At 43.1% G+C, this 23,493-nt stretch overlaps 1 protein-coding gene across 2 annotated transcripts in view; it reads right to left on the bottom strand.

Moving 5' to 3' along the window:
- The window catches only part of LOC106583032 (leucine-rich repeats and immunoglobulin-like domains protein 1), a 53,846-nt gene extending 31,788 nt beyond the window's left edge, over positions 1-22,058 (bottom strand). The window contains exons 1-3 of one of the 2 annotated variants that reach the window (XM_014166781.2): positions 20,856-22,058; positions 5,880-5,951; positions 4,672-4,746 (exon numbers count right to left, since the gene is read on the bottom strand). In XM_014166781.2, the coding sequence (XP_014022256.1) occupies positions 4,672-4,746; positions 5,880-5,951; positions 20,856-21,058 (350 nt within the window). In that variant the 5' untranslated portion in view covers positions 21,059-22,058. The remainder of the gene's footprint in view (positions 1-4,671; positions 4,747-5,879; positions 5,952-20,855) is intronic. The other variant, XM_014166782.2, reaches the window with a different exon arrangement.
- Between the last annotated feature and the right edge of the window lie 1,435 nt (positions 22,059-23,493).

Below are 23,493 nucleotides of genomic sequence, written 5' to 3'. Positions count from 1 at the left end.
AATCAACATAACATTTGACTTCAAATAAAGCCCATGCCATGAGTAAAACGACACAAGGAACCTCATTTAGAGTAGACTCCCAGACCCAGCATCAAACAGTGTTTGGTAAAATTGGACGTTTGTCCTCTGGTGTTTCCAGACAGGTGTTCCGGCAGTCAAACTGCAGCAAAACACACACAGATGGTCAAGTAAGACTCTCTGTAGACCCTTTACTCTGGGCCATGAGGGGAGTGGAGTCCCACAGCAGCCCAGAGCCCACCTGGATAAACAGTGGTGAAAAGGGTTTAGGATGAGTCTCAGGCCCTCCCTCTCCTCCCTGACCTGCATGAAGCCCCTGGGAAGCCCAGAGACAGAGAGGAGGGCTTAGGGAGACTGACTGACAGGGGGAGAACTGAGGCTCTACTGAAGAGGGAGGGAGGGGTGAGGAGGGAGGGTGAGGAAGGGTCAACAGCTGCTGACCCTTGCTGGGAAAAACTAGGCAGTCTTGGCTCAAGCAGGAGGGCGAGGCTGGCCTGGATCTCTGTCTCTCAGATGCTGACTACAATGTCCCGCTCTCCCTTCCCCTCTCTTCTCCCTCCAAGTACAGTTCCTCATTCTTACTCTCCTCAACTCCCACAGCCAGAATAGTCCAGCTGTGTGACACTCAGAGGATGGGCGAGGTGGGGACTGGGACGGGGGCTGTGTTTGATGTTGGGGGATGCAGACAATACGTTTGTTAATAAAACTGAATATCTCATTGCCAATGCAATTTTGGGGGTTGGCTTTCCCCCTCTCTTTGATGTCTGGGGTACATTCAACAGATCCCTTTATTCCAAATCACATCATCCATTTAGCCATTTGATTTTCCTAGGGTCGGTTTTGACACCGCTTTTGATGTTGAGGGTGCTGATAATAAAAGCATTTACACTACTGCCCATTCTCCCATTTCCACTGTGATCTTTGTGGATTCTACCTCGTTTTGATGTTGGGAATGAAGACAATAGAACAGTTATTTTAAATCATTTCATCCCATTAACCATGTGATTTTCATGGAGTTGTTTTGACACCTCTCTTTGAAGTTGGAAGGGCAGATGCCGGACAATGGAGAAGTCTCACTCTCCCCTGGCCCATGTGATTCTATGGGGGTTTGGTGGCCTGCTGTGGCATTGTTGGAGCGTGGGAGCCCTGCTGCATTCTGGGAGAGCAGGATGCCAGGTGCATTGTGGGAGTGTGGGAGCCTCAGGCTGGGGTGGGGCCATGGCTGATCTGACTGGCTGATCTGAGAGCAGTGATTAATCCAAGCCAAAGCCCCGCGGCAACACAGATTAGCTGGTTAGGGCCGCTCTGACTGGCTGATCTGCATGATGAACTCCACAAGTTAGAGGATCAAAAGAACTGTTGGGTGTGTGGGAGAGAGAACGAGTGATATGGGGAAAGAGAGGTAGCGAGACAAAGAGAAAACAAGAAAGTGCCTGGTCTTGTCAGAGAGAATCACCACACGCTGCTTCAGAAACCCTGCTGGAGGAGAGGAGGCCAGCTGGTTGAAGGGCTAACATAAGAGTGGAGCACAGAGGCTGGTCTCACTGTGGCCATCAGCTCTTCCTCTCCTCTCAGGCCAGAGAGAAGCCAGCGCAGGTCAGGGGATGGTGACAGACAACCCTCTGTTCTAGCACCCTCCCCCCCCGCGGCTGTAGTCTCACACAGCACTGCTGTCTGACAGCATTCCTGTCGCTCTCCACCACGGGCAGAGGAATTTAGTCCCCACTTCCATCCAGCCAGGATCTGCCTAACAAACAGAACACAAGGTGGGGGGGGGGAGCAGACAGGGAGCTAGTGAGGTGGGGTTACTTGTGGGCATAACCTGAGCTCCAGTACTTCCCACCTCGAACAGTGATGTCATCCTGAGCCAGCCCTTTTCCTATCCCCCAACCCTTCCTGTCACCTTTTTACAGTAAGCCCTGTGAGTGACAGCTCCAGCTGCAAGTTCTACTCCTTTCAGCTCTGCAGCTTTGGAAAGATATACCTCTTCCCATCATGCACTGAGCTTCCCATAGCAACAGGCTGAGAATCAGGCCAAAAAAAGAAGCTTGTCCCGAGCAGAGAGTAGAGCTACGAACCGCAGTCTCCTGAACTAGCAGTCACTTCAAACACATAGCCTAACTGAAAACCTTGTTGAGGCTTAACAGTGACCTAGAATCAAGCAGAATACTTTAAGAGGCAATGAAAACTTACAGAAAAAGAAGCAGATTTTTCTTCTTCAAACTCAACCTCCAACATACAGTTGAAGTCAGAAGTTTACATACACCTCAGCTAAATAAATTTGAACTCCGTTTTTCACCATTCCTGACATTTAATTATAGTAAAAATTCCCTGTCTTAGGTCAGGTAAGATCACCAATTTATTTTAAGAATGTGACATGTCAGAATAACAGCAGAGAGAATGATTTATTTCAGCTTTAAATGTATTTCATCACATTCCCAGTGGGTCAGAAGTTTACATACAGTCAATTAGTATTTGGTAGCATTGCCTTTAAATTGTTTAACTTGGGTCAAACGTTTTGGGTAGCCTTCCACAAGCTTCCCACAATAAGTTGGGTGTATTTTGGCCCATTCCTCCTGACAGAGCTGGTGTAACAGTCTGGTTTGTAGGCTTCCTTGCTCGCACACGCTTTTTCAGTTCTGCCCACAAATGTTCTATAGGATTGAGGTCAGGGCTTTGTGATGGCCACTCCAATACCTTGACTTTGTTGTCCTTAAGCCATTTTGCCACAACTTTGGAAGTATGCTTGGGGTCATTGTCCATTTCGAAGACCCATTACCTCCTGACTGACGTCTTAATATGTTGCTTCAATATATCCACCTAATTTTCCTCCCTCATGATGCCATCTATTTTGTGAAGTGCACCAGTCCCTCCTGCAGCAAAGCACCACCACAACATGATGCTGCCACCCCCGTGCTTCAAGGTTGGGATAGTGTTCTTCGGGCTTGCAAGCCTCCCCCTTTTTCCTCCAAACATAATGATGCTCATTATGGGCAGAGGACATTTCAGACCAGAGGACATTTCTCCAAAAAGTACAATCTTTGTCCCCATGTGCAGTTGCAAACCATAGTCTGGCATTTTTATGGCGGTTTTGGAGCAGTGGCTTCTTCCTTGCTGAGAGGCCTTTCAGGTTATGTCGATATAAAGACTCATTTTACTGTGGATATAGATACCTTTGTACCTGTATCCTCCAGCATCTTCACAAGGTCCTTTGCTGTTGTTCTGGGATTGATTTGCACTTTTCGCACCAAAGTACGTTCATCTCTAGGAGACAGAACGCATCTCCTTCCTGAGCGGTGTGACGGCTGCATGGTCCCATGGTGTTTATACTTGCGTACTATTGTTTGTACAGATGAACGTGGTACCTTCAGGCATTTTAAAATTGCTCCCAAGGATGAACCAGACTTGTGGAGGTCTACAATTTCTTTTCTGAGGTCTTGGCTGATTTCTTTTGATTTTCCCATGATGTCAAGCAAAGAGGCACAGAGTTTGAAGATAGGTCTTGAAATACATCTACAGGTACACCTCCAATTGACTCAAATTATGTCAATTAGCCTATCAGAAGCTTCTAAAACCATGACATAATGTTCTGGAATTTTCCAAGATGTTTAAAGGCACAGTCAACTTAGTGTATGTAAATTTCTGACCCACTGGAATTGTGATACAGTGAATTATAAGTGAAATAATCTGTCTGTAAACAATTGTTGGAAAAATGACTTGTGTCATGCACAAAGTAGATGTCCTAACCGACTTGCCAAAACTATAGTTTGTTAACAAGAAATTTGTGGAGTGGTTGAAAAACGAGTTTTAATGACTCCAACCAAAGTGTATGTAAACTGCCGACTTCAACTGTATCCTAATGTTTGACAGGAGGATTCACATATCGCCGAATTAGAACTTTGTCACAATCTGACAGAAAGTGCTTAGAGAGAGTTACAGTGAGAACACTACACAGCCTATTTTGAGGGGCCGACGGATGATACATAGAGAGAGGTAGGTATGACTATTACAAACACTGAAAGTGATGCATAGTGATGGTCAGTTTCCCAGGAACCTGCTGGACTGTTACAACCACGAGTGAGCGCATTGAAGTGGGTGTTATACCAACAGACAAAGAGGCTGCAAATTGTCTTTAATGGTAACGGTTAAGACAGAACCTATGGGCTTTCTCTCCTGTTTGAGGTTGAGTGAGATGATTGAATGTTCCTTAGCCACCATGAGAGGTGAACTGTCGGGAAAACAACAAGTACTTACTTACTCTGTAGGCCAAGCAAGCAGGACAGTGTCACAATTGTGTGTCTGTCTGTCAAGGGGGCACTAGGCTCACAGCTGTGACACACAGCACACACACACACAGCAGCTCTTCCCAAATAGGGCAGTAAATCTCCTGTGAGATGCCAGCATAGGCAGTCCCCCCAGGCAGAGTTTCACAACTTTAAACAGGATAGAACTCTGGAGAACTTTCTTAATGCTCCGCACGGTCAGCGTTACAGCATACTGCCGTCATAGCACAGCAATTCAACTAGAAACAGTGTCTCACTAGTATTCTTGGTCATAACTAAACTTGCACTCTAACAAACATTGACAATTCAGTGTTGGACAGTGTGATGCCAGCTTGACATCGCCATGGTGGTAAATGAAATGTGTACTCACAGGTAGAGGGAAGTGATTTTAGACACAGCCGGTCCTAGATCAGGGATGGACGTCAGCTCATTATGGTCCAGGCGCCTGAGGGAAACATAGAAGCAGTGATGTTAAGAGGACAGAATGGATGGAAAGGAGAAAGTAACAGAACACTGTATTGAGAGAACACTGCAGTGAATTGGCTGACCAAGTTGTATTTGGAAGTGAACTTGAGGACATGAGGTTTCCTCATAGTGTCGTAGTCTAATAAGGAAGCGGATCCACATGGTGCCAGAGTGCATCTGAATCATTCATAAACAACTGAATTGCTTTCGGGTAAAAACATGGATGGGTGAAGCGGTGTCAGGCTAGTGTGTGTGCTTGGGCTCTGACAGGTGTCAGTGTCTGTGCCCTCCATGCCTGGGTTGAGATAGACCCTCTTGAGCGTATCAGATATTCACAAGACAGGTTTCAGCCTGCGTGGTGTCAGGTGATGGAGAAAGCTTAACATCCTCAATTGGACTAATTTCACAACAATACATCCAAGGATAAGATAATGTATAGTGCATGTGACTGAGAATAAATGTTAATGAAGACTGCTGTACCATATATCAGTAAGGGGCCTGACTAATACGGTGAGTGTAAGTGATTGTGTGAGATGCCGATCTACTGCAGAGTTTGTTCAGGGTACTGTCCAGTAAGGTCTATCGCTAAAAGAAAGCATTTTATTAGCCTAAACACACAACACTGCATAGACACACAGCCAGACAGACATGCGCACGCACACACACACAATAGGAAGTGAAGGTGAAGCACATTGTGAGGAGATGCATTTTTTTTTGTTAGCATTTTTTTTTTTGTTACCTTTATTTAACTTTAACTAGGCAAGTCAGTTAAGAACTAAGAACAAATTCTTATTTAAAATGACGGCCTACCTGGGAACAGTGGGCTAACTTCCTTGTTCAGGGGCAGAACGACAGATTTTTACCTTGTCAGCTCTGGAATTCGATCCAGAAACCTTTCGGTTACTGGCCCAACGCTCTAACCGCTAGGCTACCTGCCGCCCCAATGCATTCATAGATTAGTTGTCTGCTTGCCAATCGATCCTATTCTGTTCTGAATGACAGCCATTGAAAAGGCTGAGCCCAGTCCCCACACACACACAGCCAAGGGGAACTCCTGGTTGAGAAAAGATGAACACACACATAGACAGAGACAGAGAGGTCTGAGGTACTTACAGCTCTCGTAGGTTTTGGAGATTTGAGAAGACTTCGACATCAATGGCTGTCAACTTGTTGTGGCCAAGATTTCTGAGGAACAAAACATGCTGATTAGTCTTGTTGACACACTCACCAGCAGAACCTCCATTTCATGTGTTTTTTCAACTGCGCCACCTCCCTATAACATTGTGACAACCCTGTATTCCCATTTTAGTTCTGTTTCAGGGGTTCCCAATCAATATTGTGTCTGGCTTGGTTTACACCAGGGACACGCAACTGGCGGCTCTCAGATCAACCAAAAAAATTATCAAAAAAATCGAAATAATAATATTTGAAACTCAGTCTGGGTCTCAACTCACTGTTGCAAGTTAAAATAGAATACAAGGTGCAATTTCACAATGTGGTTGTGCATCATCAGTTTTTGTTATCTAAGTGTCTGATAAACACTCAATTAGACCATGTCAGCTAAAATTTTTTACATTGGTAAATTAGTCTAGCGGGCAGCTGTCGAATTACTGGCCGGGGGGCCAGCATTGATTTTGTTAGTCAGTCTCACTCAGATATAATTAAAACTGCAAACATTTCTTGCCACCCTATGGCAAAATGTGTACAATTGCAACAAACCTGCTTTAAAACTGCAACATTTTCTCTATGCCCCATGGCAAAATGTGTATAATTACACACAATTAACTTTGCACTTGCGGGTATGCAGACCCGCAAGCACCTGCGGCCTCATGATGACTTCAGATTTTTTGTGGCCCCCACCCCCTTCAAAGTTGCCCATCCCTGGTTTACACAATGTAGCCCACAGCCATCAATCTGTGTACAAGTCAATTTTCAGTTTAGAGTGACCATGCATTAAATAGCCACCACTTCACTGGCACGGTGATTAACATTAAATAGTGATTTGTTCAGAGATAGTGTTACTAGTAGCCTATTCTCGGTTAACCCAGAAATAAAATTGTGCGTAATTTGGTCAGACGCTTGATTAGGGTTCTGGTGATAAGCGTGTTAGAGATGGAGATTTCTGGTTTGCGAAGTCTTCACCCTCGCAAAGGATGGTGACAGATTCTACGGTAGCCTATCAGTTATGTTTACATAGATCTGTCCACGAGAGATTACTAATAGCCAGACAGAGTTCATCAAACTGTAGAAAATCCTGTGAGCCAAATACACTCATAAATAAAATGTCTCTCACAAACAAATGGGCATACACACACACACACACACACACACACACACACGTTTAACCTCCTACTTCTTGTCAAAAGACAGTGGGGACTGCAGTCTACTATGGAAAGCAGTGTTTTAGTGAGGTCTGCTCTGAGACAAAAGGAGCCCTCAGCCCTAGCTGCCTCCAGACATGAGAGATGGGCTAGGAATGTTTCACTAGCCTGTGGAGAGATGGCTGCTTGTTCCCAGAGTCTGGGGACAGATTCACCTGACGCACCACATTCCTGCTGCTTCCTTTGGTGGCAGGCAGCCTGCACAGCCTCAGCAGACCGCTTTGCTCTAAACTGGGTCTGGGTGAACTGCTCTTTCCAACACACTTTCACTACAGGTTGCCACAGGGTACGAGGTTAAACGAACCCATCAGACTTGAGAGAAAATTGGAATGATAATAAAAAAAAGGCGTTCTTCAAACAGTCCCAGGTCCCACGTGTTGCACATCTTCCTCTCTTTCCAGATTTCTACCTCCCCTTTTACCTCTCTATTCCAACACATATCCTGCTCTTTAGCTCCCTCTCCCAGTGTCTGTGGAGATAAGTTTCTCTCTACAGTAGGTGTGTGTGAGGAGATAAATGGTAGCGTGTGCCCCGCAGGCAAAGCTCTGACAGGGTGGTGGGCTGATCATTGGCTGGGGCCTCCTGCCACCATTGTGCCAGATTGCAAAATTGCTGTCCCTGCTACAGGAGGCAATTACCTCATTATACTGAAGCAAAGTGAAAAATCCCAGGGTTTTCTCCGCCAGGCTGGGCCGAGGCTACGAATATAGCTGAGAACACCGCCGCAGGGCAGCGAGCAACACCGACCGCAGCAGTAATCTTCCACAGAAAATCAGCGCCAGCCTTTAACAAGGCCCCGGTTGGTACAAACGGAGGATAATGAAGCTTAGGCCTAACTGGAGGGCTCCTCATTACAAATAACCAATAAAACAACAACTCAGAGAGGAAGGCTGCTGTCATGCCCCCTGAAACAGGTTCCATGAGTAAGAACAGGCTCGTGCTATAGTGGTATATGATACTACAGAAATGTAAAGCATGTCATTGTTTGCTGTTGTCCATTTAGAGTAGAGTGAAGAAAGAAGAAGGTCACATTTGAGAACAAAACCTGCTGTACTGGTGCCGGGGGGCCACAATAACAAACAAACTGTGTGTGTGTGTCTATTCCCAGTATACCGATAGGCCAAGGGAGTGTTTACGCAACTTCAGAATTGTGTTCTCTTTACTGTGCTTCATTTTCTTGTTATCTGATCAGATAACTTTCACTGTGTTTTAACACCTACTGTATGAGCAGCCGGTGATAATGCCACCGTTTCCTTCTCCTCTACAGTCACGAGTAGAGGGGGTGGGGTTACGCCCCAATGACAGGAGATAATGCTCTCCAGAGCCTGCCATACCATAGCAGCGAAACAAGAGTTGAAGGCTAGGGGGCAGAAAAAAAGTCCAACTCAGCAAACACATCTAGAGATTAAAAAGTAAGCGTGTGTAAGGGCTGATTTTCTTTTAGACATTTTTTTTTTTTTTTTTTAAAGAAATATCCTCAATTATCTACGTGGTCAATTTAACAGTCCAAAAACACATTTTGAAAGCTAGGATAAATCTGAGTGTGGCGAACGCTATAAATATATCCCTCTGCTGAAACTCAGGAATGGTGCATTCCACTGCATGGCACTGTTTATCTAAATGAGCAGGCTTGTTTAACATTAGTCAGCATGATCAAGACCACAGCCCAATGTACTTAGCAAGGTAATTCATGCCTGGCTTTCAACAAAATACTGAAAGACTTGGCCTGCTCTAGTCTAGTGTAGCCAAGTCCTGGCCTTAGGACTTTTGAGGTTCTCACCCTCATAGCCACAAGTCAGCCAACGACCCCGGCGTTAAACATGACCCAGCTCCTATCCTCCTAAAGCATTTAACGACTTCTACAACCAGGATCAACTGAGGTGAGGTGGGAGTGGAGGATGGCCAGGCCCTGAAGTTTTAAAACGGACTTGTCTAAGAATGACAGTGGGGCTCCCGAGCGTGCCAGCAGTCTAAGGCACTGCATCTCAGTGCAAGAGGTGTCACTACAGTCCCTGGATCGAATCCAGGCTGTATCACATCCGGCCATGATTGGGAGTCCCATAGGGCGGTGCACGATTGGCCCAGCGTCGTCCATGTTTGGCCGGGGTAGGCCGTCATTGTAAATAAGATTTTTTTTCTTAACTGACTTGCCTAGTTAAATAAAATAAAAACGTATAACAAAATATACAGTGAAATTAGAAAATCACTCAGATCCATTGCCTTTTTCTACATATTGTTACGTTACAGCCTTATTCTGAAAAGTATTAAAATCGTTTTTTCCCCCCTCATCAATCTACACACAATACCCCATAATGACAAAGTAAAAACAGGTTTGTAGAATTTTTTGCAAATGTATAAAAACTGAAATATCACATTTGCATAAGTATTCAGACCCTTTACTCAGTACTTATTTGAAGCACCTTTGCCAGCAATTACAGCCTTGAGTCTTCTTGGGTATGATGCTACAAGCTTGGCACACCTGTATTTGGGGACTTTCTCCCATTCTTCTCTGCAGATCCTCTCAAGCTCTGTCAGGTTGGATGGCGAGCGTTGCTGCACAGCTATTTTCAGGTCTGCAGAGATGTTCGATCGGGCTGGGCCACTCAAGGACATTCAGAGACTTGTCCTGAAGCCACTCCTGTCTTGGCTGTGTGCTTAGGATCGTTGTCCTGTTGGAAGGCGAACCTTCACCCCAGTCTGAGGACCTGAGCACTCCGGCTCTCTCTGTACTTTGCTCCTTTCATCTTTCCCTCGATCCTGACTAGTCTCCCAGTCCCTGACGCTGAAAAACATCCCCACAGCATGATGCTGCCACCACCATGCTTCACTGTATGGATGTTGCCAGGTTTCCTCCAGAAGTGACGCTCAGCATTCAGGCCAAAGAGTTCAATCTTGGCTTCATCAGACCAGAGAATCTTGTTCATCATGGTCTGAGAGTCCTTTAGGTGCCTTTTGGCAAACTCCAAGCGGGCTGTCATGTGCCTTTTACTGAGGAGTGGCTTCCGTCTTGCCACTCTACCATAATGACCCGTTTTGTGGACTGCTGTAGAGATGGTTGTCCTTCTGGAAAGGTTCTCACATCTCCACAGAGGAATTCTGGAGCTATGTCAGAGTGACGATCGGGTTCTTGTTCACCTCCCTGACCAAGGCCCTTCTCCCCTGATTGCTGTTTGGCCGGGCAGCCAGCTCTAGTAAATCTTGGTGGTTCCAAACTTCTTCCACTTAAGAATGATGGAGGCTACTGTGTTCTTGGGGACCTTCAATGCTGCAGACATTGTTTGGTACCCTTCCTCAGATCTGTGCTTCTACACAATCCTGTCTCGGAGCTCTACGGACAATTCCTTCGACCTCACGGCTTGGTTTTTGCTCTGATATGCACTGTCATCTGTGGGACCTTATATAGACTGGTGTGTGCCTTTCCAAATCATGTCCGATCAGTTGAATTTACCTCAGGTGGACTCCAATCAAGTTGTAGAAACATCTCAAGGATGATCAATGGAAACAGGATGTCCCTAAGCTCAATTTAGTCTCATAGCAAAGGGTCTGAATACTTATTTAAATAAGGTATGTTTTTTAGTTTTATATACATTTGCAAATATTTCCAAAAACCTGTTTTCCCTTTGTCATTATGGGGTATTGTGTGTAGATTGATGAATTAAATCCATTTTAGAATAAGGCTGTAATGTAACAATGTGAAAAAAGTCAAGGGGTCTGAATACTTTTTGAAATCATTGTACATACTGGGCCTGGCCAATTTAGCCACTGCCACTTCCCAGTCCACCTGTTGCCCTGAAGCAGTCTACTCTAGAGAGCTCAGATCAATCAATAGCAACACAGTTTGGCAGAGCTCGGAAGGGTAGAGGTCAGCTATAGCAACATTAGCTTAGCCACTCTGAGACACCATTAAAAGCAGCGATAAAACTATAAAACCTGTGTGATGAAGTACACTGACTTGCCTCGAAAACCTCTGAAAATACTTTAAGACTCCCACCGCACTAGACTTAAACCGTTACACTACTACACTGTTGGAGCAACAGAAACCCATCATTACTACCTAAAAAAAATATAGAAAAATCTCCTTATTTTGTATGCCGTCAAAGAATAAAGAAAAGGTTAAATGAAATAAAAAGCAAGAGAATGATATCATTTCTTATGACAATGCCCTCGTAATCAGAATGCGGAAGTGAAGGGGGGTTTGGTTTGTAGACTGGAATCGTCTATCTACCCATCTCTATTGCTGATAAGATGAGTGTGAACTTCGCTCTTTGGAAGTGTGAAGTGATGTCAGCGATAGGGCCTTTGTGGTGCAGCTGGGAAACAGTGGAGCTTTAATGTGGTCCGTTATCAAACAGCCATAAAATAGTTAAAGAATAACCTTGTGTGTGTGGAGCAGCTAGAAGAGAGCTCCCATAGGCCAAACAGAGGGCAAGCCAGACAGAGGGGTAGAGAGCCCCCCCGTGTACACAGGTGTAATACCAACACCACCCCACCATTTTAGACTTCAGCAAAACATAGGCAAGAGAGAGAGGGACAAGACAGTGAAAGCAGCCAAACAAACAAACATTTAAAAAGTTAATTTAAAAAGTGGCACAATATGCCTGAGTAGTATCTATGATCACAATTCAGCCTGGTGCAAACACCTACTAGATGTGCTAAATGTGCTGTAGTCGGCACATCTCTATAGAGCACATTTGAGAGCAGCAGATATGTGGGCTGATGGGATCAGCATATTTCAACAGCACGGCTTGCGTTGCAGATTTTCCGGCAGCAATTCCAGGCAACAAAAAAGGTCTGCTAGCTAGGCTACGGCCTGTGAGCAAAGTTAAGCCAGAGGGAGAATGTCTCTGTTTTCTGAAGTCTCTGAGGCAGGCACACATCTTGGAGCCATGCAGGGCCTTTCCCAGGGTGCTCCTCGTTCAGTACGGAGTGGTCAGTCCAAACAGAGGGGGCATGGGGCTGCAGCACAGTCCACACTAGCATGAACTCAGGCCCGAAGACGCCAGCCAAGACGCATGAGGGGGGAGCACACAGCACACATACATAGTCTCATGCACACACACACACTGGAGTTTGATAGCAAATCCTAATTTGTTATATGGTCACCAGACTAAAAAAGGAAATTAGCCTTACCAATTAATCTGAAAGAACATAAGTCACATTTTGGAGGGGGTATTGTTTCAGTTCTTTCCACAGGCCGCTGATTGTATGTACTGTACTTCAAAGTGAAGAAAATGACTGATCGTTAGAATACGGACTTCCCCTGCCTAAATGTTTTTTATTCTTGCAAACAGAAACTATCTGCAATAATTACACCATCATCCATGGAAAGAGAATAGGGCCAAATACTGGGCCAATCTTAATAAATATGGTTATGTAGGCCTGTGTGTGTGTGGATGTATGTGCAGGTACCGAACCCCTCTGCTTCCTACTAAATCAGTGGACACAGGCCATTGCAGGTTTTTTGAAAGGTAAGAATGCTCTTGGTTGCCAGACAGCCAGTTTTGGGGGTTCTCCACTTCGCAGTACCTCTCCAAGTAACTCTCTTTTTTTCCTAATGTCTTCTCCAAATGTCCTAACTCTTACCAGATGTACAGAATTCACAGATGATTCATCTATCAAACCCACTTTGTAGACAGCGGCTTAAACAAAAAGAAAAAAAGAACTTGGCGCCCCAGTGTGTCTTAACAAAAAGGCCATCTATTCTGTTGACTCGATTTGTGTGGAATGACTTCTGGCAGTAGCCATTCAATTGTCATTACAGTGAACACTGCGATGAGCTCACTTCATAACTTCATGTAGATGTAAACTTCTATCTATTCTATCTTTACTCGCTTACTGCTGCTAATTCTTTTCTGTCTAAAGCTATGTAGACATGCATACCGGAGGCAGGTAGCCTAGTGGTTGAGAGCGTTGGGCCAGTGACTGAAAAGTGTCTGGTTCGAATCCCCGAGCCGAATAGGCAAAAAAAAAAGGGTCGATGTGCACTTGAGCAAGACACTTAACCGTAATTACTCCGGTAAATCGCTCTGGATAACAGTGTTTGCTAAAATGTAAACCGTAGTCTAAAAGTTGACATTTACAATAAATGAATGAGATACTTTCCCAAGCAAGCACTGATGATTTATTGTGCATCTACCATAAATATCAAACATTCACATAAAGGGGGAAATCATTATTTTTGGGGGCAATGATAAAATCAGAGCACTATCGATATAATCTTAAACCCAGGAAATAATGGCAATCCTGTTGCTTTATAAAACTCAGCCTAGGGACATTATAGTCACAAGGCTCAAGAATACATGACAATAAACTAATTCAGCAAAACCATTCTCAATACCACAAGATTGCTTAGTAAGAACTGCCATTGAAACCACAAGGCCCTCAGTCCTACGGTCAGTGTACACTGTGGATATGTCTACATTGGGTGAAGGAAATGGAGGAAATCAGTTTGATTTTTACTTTTATTTAATTTCATTAGGGCAGTTTCATCCGTTATCAGTCAATCCTACCACATGGCTGATAATGCATGGTAACTGTGGATAGACACACAATGGCAACAATGTTGATTACCAGAAAACACCTCTCTCCTCAACGTTTTATTAGTGTTTATTTGCATGTTAATTGCGGTTCCTTTCGGTCAGACCACTGAAGTTTTACCCAATGGAACCCGACCGTGACAAAACATTTCCACCTCAACACCCCCTCAGTACACCCCCTCAGGCCAGATGATCTACACCCAGGACCAGAGGAACCACCTGACCAGAGCCTGTCATGAAACCACCAAAACAAACCCATTCCTGTGGGCAAAAGCCAAAACCAACCTCTGGGGGTGTTTTCCAATACCACTGGATTACGTGCGGAGGTGTATAATGCAGTAACAGAACGTTTGTCAAAATCAAAGAGAGGCAGTGCGTGGTTGGTTGTCGGTCAGGCTTGACATTTCTTTCCCATATAGGAAACCACTTAGGAAAAGCTTTCTTGTAAAGGGATCAATCCAGAGACTGGATCGCTATTAGAGTGAATCTAGCTAGGTGACACTGTAGACCACAGCAGGGGACATGACGGATGAAGCAGAAAATATTTATTTCAGACACAGGATCTCTGCTTTCTCTCTATATCCAACCACATCGATCAAAGCCAACATTAATAATGTTTATGCTTTTATTTACTTGGAAAACCAATTACATGGATGGCACTGCAGGCAAAGACACTCTTTACACACATTACGGTGACCACAAACAAGATAAACCACCACAGAGAGATTATCTGACTGAGTGAGAGATAGCTTGCACTGGATATCATTAGGCCAGTCTTCAAATCAGAAGACTACGAAAGTACTAACATAGGGACCCATTTATGTGATTCGTTAACAGCCTTATGAGCATGAAAAATCACCAATGTTTAATAAAAGGCAACAGCAAAAATACAGCATACCTTTGAAAATCTCCATTTGTTTAGAATTACTCTATTATATCTATCAATCCAGTTGAAGTCTGAAGTTTAGATACACCTCAGCAAAATACATTTAAACTCAGTTTTTCACCATTCCTGACATTTAATCCTAGTAAAAATCCCTGTCTTAGGTCAGTTAGGATCACCACTTTATTTTAAGAATGTGAAATGTCAGAATAATAGTAGAGAGAATTATTCATTTCAGCTTTAATTTCTTTCATCACATTCCCAGTGGGTCAGAAGTTTACATACACTCAATTAGTATTTGGTAGGATTGCCTTTAAAATGTTTACCTTGGGTCAAACGTGTCGGGTTAGCCTTCCACAAGCTTCCCACAATAAGTTGGGTGAATTTTGGCCCATTCCTCCTGACAAAGCTGGTGTAACTGAGTCAGGTTTGTAGGCCTCCTTGTTCGCACACACACTTTTTCAGTTCTGCCCACAAATTTTCAATAGGTTTGAGGTCAGAGCTTTGTGATGGTCACTCCAATACCTTGACTTTGTTGAACTTAAGCCATTTTGCCACAACTTTGGAAGTATGCTTGGGGTCATTGTCCATTAGGAAGACCCATTTGCGACCAAGCTTTAACTTCCTGACTGATGTCTTGAGATGTTGCTTCAATATATCCACATAATTTTCCATCCTCATGATGCCATCTATTTTGTGAAGTGCACCAGTCCCTCCTGCAGCAAAGAACCCCGACAACATGATGCTGCCACCCTCGTGCTTCACGGTTGGGATAGTGTTCTTCGGCTTGGATATAGATACTTTTGTACCTGTATCCTCCAGCATCTTCACAAAGTCCTTTGCTGTTGTTCTGGGATTGATTTGCACTTTTCGCACCAAAGTACGTTCATCTCCAGGAGACAGAACGCGTCTCCTTCCTGAGCAGTATGACGGCTGCGTGGTCCCATGGTGTTTATACTTGCATACTATTGTTTGTATAGATGAACGTGGTACCTTCAGGCATTTTAAAATTGCTCCTAAGGATGAACCTGACTTGTGGAGGTCTACAATTTGTTTTCTGAGGTCTTGGCTGATTTCTTTTGAGTTTCCCATGATGTCAAGCAATGAGGCACTGAGTTTGAAGGTGGGCCTTGAAATCCATCCACAGGTACACCTCCAATTGACTCAAATGATGTCAATTAGCCTATCTGAAGCTTCTAAAGCCATGACATGATTTTCTGAAATTTTAAAAGCGGTTTAAAAAGGCACAGTCAACTTAGTGTATGTAAACTTCTGACCCACTAGAATTGTGATACAGTGAATTTTAAGTGAAATAATCTGGTCTGTAAACATTTGTTGGACAAATTACTTGTGTCATGCACAAAGTACATGTCCTAACCGACTTGCCAAAACTATAGTTTGTTAATAAGTAATTTTTGGAGTGGTTGGAAAACGAGTTTTAATGACTCCAACCTAAGTGTATGTAAACTTCAGACTTCAACTGAGATAGATAGAGATATATATATACACACACATAACTATGTGGACCAGAGGTCGACCGATTAATTAGGGCCGATTTCGAGGTTTCATAACAATCGGTAATCGACCTTTTGGGATGCCGATTATGGCCGATTACATTGCGATCCACGAGGAAACTGCGTGGCAGGCTGACCACCTGTTACGTGAGTGCAGCGTCAAAAGGACCTTGTGGCTGCAAGGAGCCAAGGTAAGTTGCTAGCTAGCATTAAACCCATCTTATAAAAACAATCAATACTCACTAGTTAACTACACATGGTTGATAATAATACTAGGTTAACTAGCTTGTCCTGCGTTGCATATAATCCATGCGGTGCCGGTTCATTTATCATCGAATCACAGCCTACTTCAACTTCGGCAAACGGGTGATGATTCAACAAAAGTGCATTCGCGAAAAAGGCACAATCGTTGTACAAATGTACCTAACCATAAACATCAATGCCTTTCTTAAAATCAATACACAGAAGTCTATTTTTTTAAAGCTGCATATTTCATTAAAAAAAAAAATCATGTTAGCAGGCAATATTAACTAGATTATTAAATTGTGTCACTTCTCTTGAGTTCAGTGCAAGCAGAGTCAGGGTATATGCAACAGTTTGGGCCGCCTGGCTTGTTGCGAACTGTGTGACCGTAATTAATTTGCCAGAATTTGACATAATTATGATATAACATTGAAGGTTGTGCAATGTAACAGCAATATTTCAACTTAGGGTTGCCACCCATTCTATAAAATACAGAATTGTTCTGTATTTCACTGAAAGAATAAACATTTTGTTTTCAAAATGATAGTTTCCGGATTTGACCATATTAATGACCAAAGGCTCGTATGTCTGTTTATTATAATTAAGTCTATGATTTAATATTTGATAGAGCAGTCTGACTGAGCGATGGTAGGCAGCAGCAGGCTCGTAAGCATTCATTCAAACAGCACTTTCCTGCGTTTGCCAGCAGCTCTTAGCAATGCTTGATGCGCATCGGCTGGTGATGTAAAGCTCAACGCCATTGGACTCTGGAGCAGGGGAAGCTTCACCATCTTGCAGTCCGACGGACAAATCTGGGTTTGGAGGATGCCAGGAGAACGCTACCTGCCCCATATTGCCATTTAAAATATAAAAATATCCTGGATGGTCACATACTCCAATTCCCCCCCCCCCAACCCATCTAATTCTCTCAATCCCTCAATCTCCTCAAAATATCTCAACCCATCATGAGGGGCCGCAGTGGCTCCCCAGTCTGCGTACCCACATCCATACCCACACATGCAGTCAGAGCACGCACTAGCCTTTTTGGTGCCCAAAGTGAAAAATTTGTTGGCCCCCAACCTTGCGAGCAAAAGATTTTAGCGGCCACCCTCTTGACAGCGGAAAGGGAAAAAAATAAATTTTAGAGTTAGTTTCCTGCAATTCTACACATTTTGCACACATTTTCTTTGAGGCGTAGAGAAAATATTGACGTTTTAAATACGTTTTCTGCAATTTTTCCTTGGGGTGGAGAGAAATGTTTGCAGTTTTAATATATTTGAGTGAAGGTGAATAACAAAATCAATGGGTCCCCCCTCGGTCGGTAATTCAACCATGATTACTGCAAGTTTAGATACATGGCTTGACTAATTTACCAATCTAACAAAATTGTTAGCTGGCATGGGCTAATTGAGTGACTGTCAGTGACAGACATAATGAGAAAATTGCTGATGCACAACCAAATTTCTAAATTGCACCTTGTGTATTCTACTATTCGAACTCTGAAGTAAGTGGAGCCTGCGACTGAGTTATTTTTTTTTTTTCATTTTTGTAAATTGATCCGCAAGCCTACAAAAGGGGGGCCGCCAATTGTCCATCCCTGCTCTAGCTGAATATGCCAACACCCGCTTGTTTCCTACTATCCCCATCAAGGTTGAATGTCACAGGGGAGCTGTAAAAACAGGACAGAACATGGAAACTATTTTGACAACTGGAAGGCATTAAGGCTTGATTTTTCACACAGGCCGTGTCCAGAGTTTCCTCAGAAAACTCCCTCTTACTGACGGATATACTGCAGACAAGCACCCAGTCTCTGCCCTGTCTCCTCCTTACAAAACCAAGCTACTGTAGGAGTTGTCAGCACTATACTCACAATATATAAGCACATAAAGATAACGACCACAGCAACACGAGGTCACCATTTTTTTCATTAGCAGTACATGAAGAAAATGTGAGAAAAACATAATTATCTTAGTTCTTTTATACATTTCAAGATATTTTAAATAATAGCCTATAGATTTCTTACTGATACTGCTATCTGGGGTCTCAGCAATTTTGAAAACTCAAGCCACCATGACAAGCTGACACTTGTCCATCATGTCCTAACCAACACTGAGGGGATTTTAGCGTTCTTCTACAGAAGAGCCAGTTCAGAGCTACAGCAGCTCATGGTGAGAGTGGACCAAGCCTGTTTTTATAGACATCCAACAGTAATGTCCGCTCAGCCTCCACATTGCCTGATGACCGACCGCTACTGCTGCTAGCTTCCACACAAGCAAGGGCTAAACATAACAGGGACACTTTATTCCCCCCACTAATTCACTTGGCACAGGGTCCCGGAGGTTCAGAGAGACAAAAACATTTGGTGTGAAACCCAGCATCGCCAGACTGGACAGGACACTCACACATAGGTGCAGAACAAGATTCTTAATTCATCTTAGTAAGCTTTTATTTTAAAAATCATGTCATAATAATAAATATATATAGTCCACTGTCTCAAATGAACAAACCAAAAAATGTAGGCCTAACTTTTTTTTAAACAATCATTATGTCTTCTGGCTCACGCCATTGCAAAAGGATTAAGATTGAGGATGAAGGTATTTGTTGATCAAATGTTAACATTTAATCCTCTTCATCCTTATGTGATTCATTCAACGAGTCTCTGCGTACCTTCCTCCAGACCAAACCATGGGGCATATATTCGTTTGATCCTAAAATATAGAGGTAGCTCCAGCCGACAAGCGATCGCCACCCCTCTCCCGACACAATGTGTGTAGTAAACAGGCACCAGATATCACACAACAATGTTTGCATTTAGACATTTCAGATGAGTAACTTGTCCCCGCTGCCCAGCTGTGTGTTGTGTTTTTTGTGTTGCTGTTTAAGCACCGAATACCATTACCTACATATGAGTGTTACGTTTAGCCATAAACAGCACTTGCACATGGCAAATGGGTGTTTAAGGGCAATAAGGCACCCTGGACACAGGCATCATTATTAAAGTCAAGGACTTAAAAAAAAGTTGCATTCGTCACTTCCCAGGGGAAATCAAACTGCCGCACACAGGAACCTGAGAAGTCCAGAGGCCTTCACTCTTTAACCCCCCAGCAGAAAAAAAGCCTGTTGTACAAAGAGTCCCCCCTTCCCCTCGCTCTAAAATGGACTATTTGGTCATTTAGGTAAAACATTCCTGTTAATGAAACAGTTGAATTGTCCTTGAGGATTCACATTTGTCCAGGTCTCTCTTGAAAAATAGACGTTCATCTCTTGAGTCTAACCTGGTTAAATAAAGGTTAAATAAAACAATTGCCATTGAAACTGTGGTCACACTGCTGGTTGAGCCAAAATGATGATTGAGAAAAAGAAAGCTGTCTTGTCTATAAAAAAAAAACATGATCATTCAATGGGATGAGGACTGAAATGTTCTCAGTTTAAAAAAAAAAAATCTCAACTGGCTCACTTCCTAAACGAACGTTCAGACAGTGTCCCCATTGTGGCTAACACTCTCTTGAGAATCCATGCCTAATTTACAAGAAATCCAATTTGTGGGCCACGGCCACAGAACCAAATCGAAGATTAAGGGCTAATATGTGTCATAGATCTAATTGAATATAGTGATGTTTAGACACAATGAAGAGTTTAAATCCAATGAGATTTAGTCAGTCAATTTCTCTGAAAAACGTTTTGCCCATATAACTAAGAAGATAATTTTGATTGACTGTTTTGGTAGTTGAAAAAGTTCCCATCTGAATTTGTATCTACTCTTTAATCATATATTTCTAATTGACATGATGTAGGCCTAGTTATAGTTTAGGTTATGAAGGTGATTTAGGCTATTTCCTCTCAAATTAATATATTTCTGGTCACCTTTGAAGTTGTGTACAGGTTGGGAGTAACAGTAAGTCTATTATTGAAAGAGTTTTAACAAATTAAAGCAACTTGTTAAGCAGTTTCAGATTCCTTGTAAATGACAAAAATCTATAGAGACATTTAGTAGGCTGTAACCCTATACCATAGTGTGATAATGGTCAAACAGTAATTATTGTTTTGCCATTATCCATAGTTGTCCCTCAGGATGGACTGGACGTCTGGCATTTTGGCCAATTGCCAGATGGACAAGTCCATTTTTAGCCCAGCTGCCTACCTTGGGATTTTTGGCAGCAAAATTATCGTTATCCGTCACAAAATGTGGGCCCCAATGAAAATATTGGGCCGTTGTGGGGGCCTCAAGGAAGAAATTGGGCAGGTGTGGTCCCAGTCCGCCCCTGTAGTCCACGAATAAATAGCCTATTAGGTTCTGGTGTTCTGCAATGCTTTACATGTGAGGCATAGGCTACAAAATAATAAGACAACCATGCAATCAAGAAAATTACAACAACATAAAAGCAAATTGATACATTCGCTTATGACCTTGCAACAAAGGCTCCGCGAGTTGGTGTGGGCTACTTCGGCAACATTGTCTCTTATCCTGCTATGGGTTGAATCTCATCCTCATATGGGGTGGTCAATTAATAAGGCGGCTCGAGGCTACTTACAGCGCAACTGTCTGAATGGGCAGGTCCAGCGGTGTATCTGTCAAATCCAAATGACTACAGTCCACAGAATCTCCAGTACAGGTACAGTTCTGAGCACATGGTAAAGCTGAACTCAAGCCGTAATTGATTAACAGTTCCAGCGACAAAACTAAATAAAAACCATAGTGAGAAACCGATCCAATTCGTCCCAGGGACGCCGCCATTTTGTATCAAGTTTAATCGCGCGCTGGCCAATGATCTCTCGTCGTATCCACAAATTGGAAATCTGGTACAGTTTTAGAGAGAGTGCAGTCTATTATATCACAAATTGCGTTGTGGTAAAATGAAGAAAAAACTAACACTTGTGGCGTGTACAACTGGTCTACTCTTCCAAATAACCGAGTCGTTTAGACGCAAATTCCCAGTCCAACTTTTGTCCAATGTGGGCTGAAATCAAAGGTGAATCGCGGTTTACGAAGCAAGAAGGCTACAATAAACTTGTCAAGCAGCCAGAATTAAATAGCATACAAGTAAATTGAACTTGTCCATAAAAGGTTGAAATGAGGATCCTTTCTTGGCAAAGCGATTCGTTTTGGGGAAACATCAATAGCCTAAAAATAATGCCAGAGAAAAAAATATGGCAAACATCAACAGGGGCTCTTAATTTAAGATTACCTTCATGTCAAATATACATGTGAGACACATTTTCCAAATACTAGCCTATGCGGATTGCATCGGCAGTGGCACTCAAAACAAACTTTAAAATGTATCTTCTCTTCATCGCACGCTTGGAATGTTGGCTAAAACTTTGACGGCGTTACTCTGCTACGCAAATGAAGCACTCGAAAGAGGTGAGATCGGTGCCGAAAACGAGTTATCGTTGACTTCTCGTTTATGGCGCTACAAAACACCCCAAAAAAGTATACACTTTGTGTCGATTGATCCCAATTTCGGCGCACACTCGACGGGTTAGTATAGTTCCTAGTAAATGCTTATCAGATGCAGTCTATGGTCAGAAGACCTCGGCGTTCGGAGCCTGGTTCAGTCCCAACTTCAGACCCTATCCACCATGAGTTATTTTTTTTACTTTCTTTTTTTCAGTCTTAGTTCCACAGTCCCACGTTGGATGCACAACAGCACTTGGGAACCTCCCATTTTCCCTTGCAATTGGCTCAAATTTGAAGAAAGGGTAAACTCTTAATCTCACTGGTTGTTGTGGATTCTACAGGCGTCGCAAACTCTGACTGCCAGTCAACCAGTCGTTGACCCCACCCATGTTTCCCACCCCGGGTGTGAAACCGCACCACCCCCCTTCACTCTCACCGCGTTTTAAAGGGACAATGACCAGGTTAAAGCTCTATAATCGGTTAATGATAGCCATCCAGAAAAGATAGCTGGTAGCCTAGCGGTTAAGAGTGTTGGGTCAGTAACCGAAAGGACGTAGGTCGGATCCCAGAGCAGACAAGGTGGAAAAATCTGCCTGCCCTTGAGGAAATGATTAACTCCGAACAACCACTGCTCCCCAGGTGCTGTGGAGATTGATTAAGGCTTCCCTGAACCTCTCTGATTCACATTTCGGTTTGAAGCATTTAGTTGTATCTCCTTTCCCAGAGTGAGATTTCTGTAAATATATCATTCGAATACTATGAATAATGTAGTTTTCAACCCTAAAAAAGTGAAAGTAAATCTGACGTTTTCGTACCCAAGTAACCTGGGTTGTTGCATTCAGTATGCAAACTTACATACTAGACTTACCTGTGCCCCCGCACATTGGCTCTGTACCGGTACCCTTGTATATAGCCTCGCTACTGTTATTTTATTGCTGCTCTTTAATTATTTGTTATTTACATTTTTTACTTCTCTGTTTTTTACTTAACTTATTTGTCTTAAAACTGCATTGTTGGTTAAGGGCTTGTAAGTAAGCATTTGACTGTATGGTCTACACGTGTTGTATTCGGTGCATGTGACAAATACAATTTGATTTGAGCTTTGTTTGTTATTAACAAGTGGCATAAGGATTGTTCTATAGTAATTACTTGTTATTATACACATAAGTAGTGCTACAATTTTAGTTTACAAACAAAAATTTGTATCCATTAGATGCAAAGATGTTGATATTTTACTAGTTTAAACACAAAAAAGTATCTTATTTGAAGTTGAGTTGAGTGACTGTGTATTCAGAATGATCTTTACGCAAATTAGGGGTTCCCTATAATGGGTGTCATGATAGCACATAATTCTTCCCAAATGGTGAAGTCATGTCCACCCCTTGTCACAAAATGCACATCTGCAATAAATTGGTGGACCCTTTTGGCCCTGTGAACAGTTTTTTTCCCTTCACATTTTTGTGTGGCTATGACAGGTCCTATTGATTGACTCAGTATGACCTATTGTAATCGCTTCGTGTTAGGATAAGTCCTGAATTTTCATGCAATTAATCACTACACTGGGGACATGGATATTCACACCTGCAGCACCGCAGGCAGTTCTGTGAGTTCCTCCTTCCTTTTGGAATAAATAGTTCTAGGTTTCACATTGCTTTGCATTGCATCAGAAGTGTTGGCCTAAGCATAGACAGTAGCCCACAGGTGGGGTGAGACATTAATACATTTGATATTAAAAAGTTGAAAAGGTTTGTTGGTGAATGTTAGGCCCCACT

This window comes from Salmo salar, chromosome ssa22, assembly GCF_905237065.1.
Source record: "Salmo salar chromosome ssa22, Ssal_v3.1, whole genome shotgun sequence".
Classification (NCBI taxonomy): Eukaryota; Metazoa; Chordata; class Actinopteri; order Salmoniformes; family Salmonidae; genus Salmo; species Salmo salar.
The sequence above is the reverse complement of the archived record's forward strand: the minus strand, read 5'-3'. Positions and strand labels throughout refer to the sequence as shown.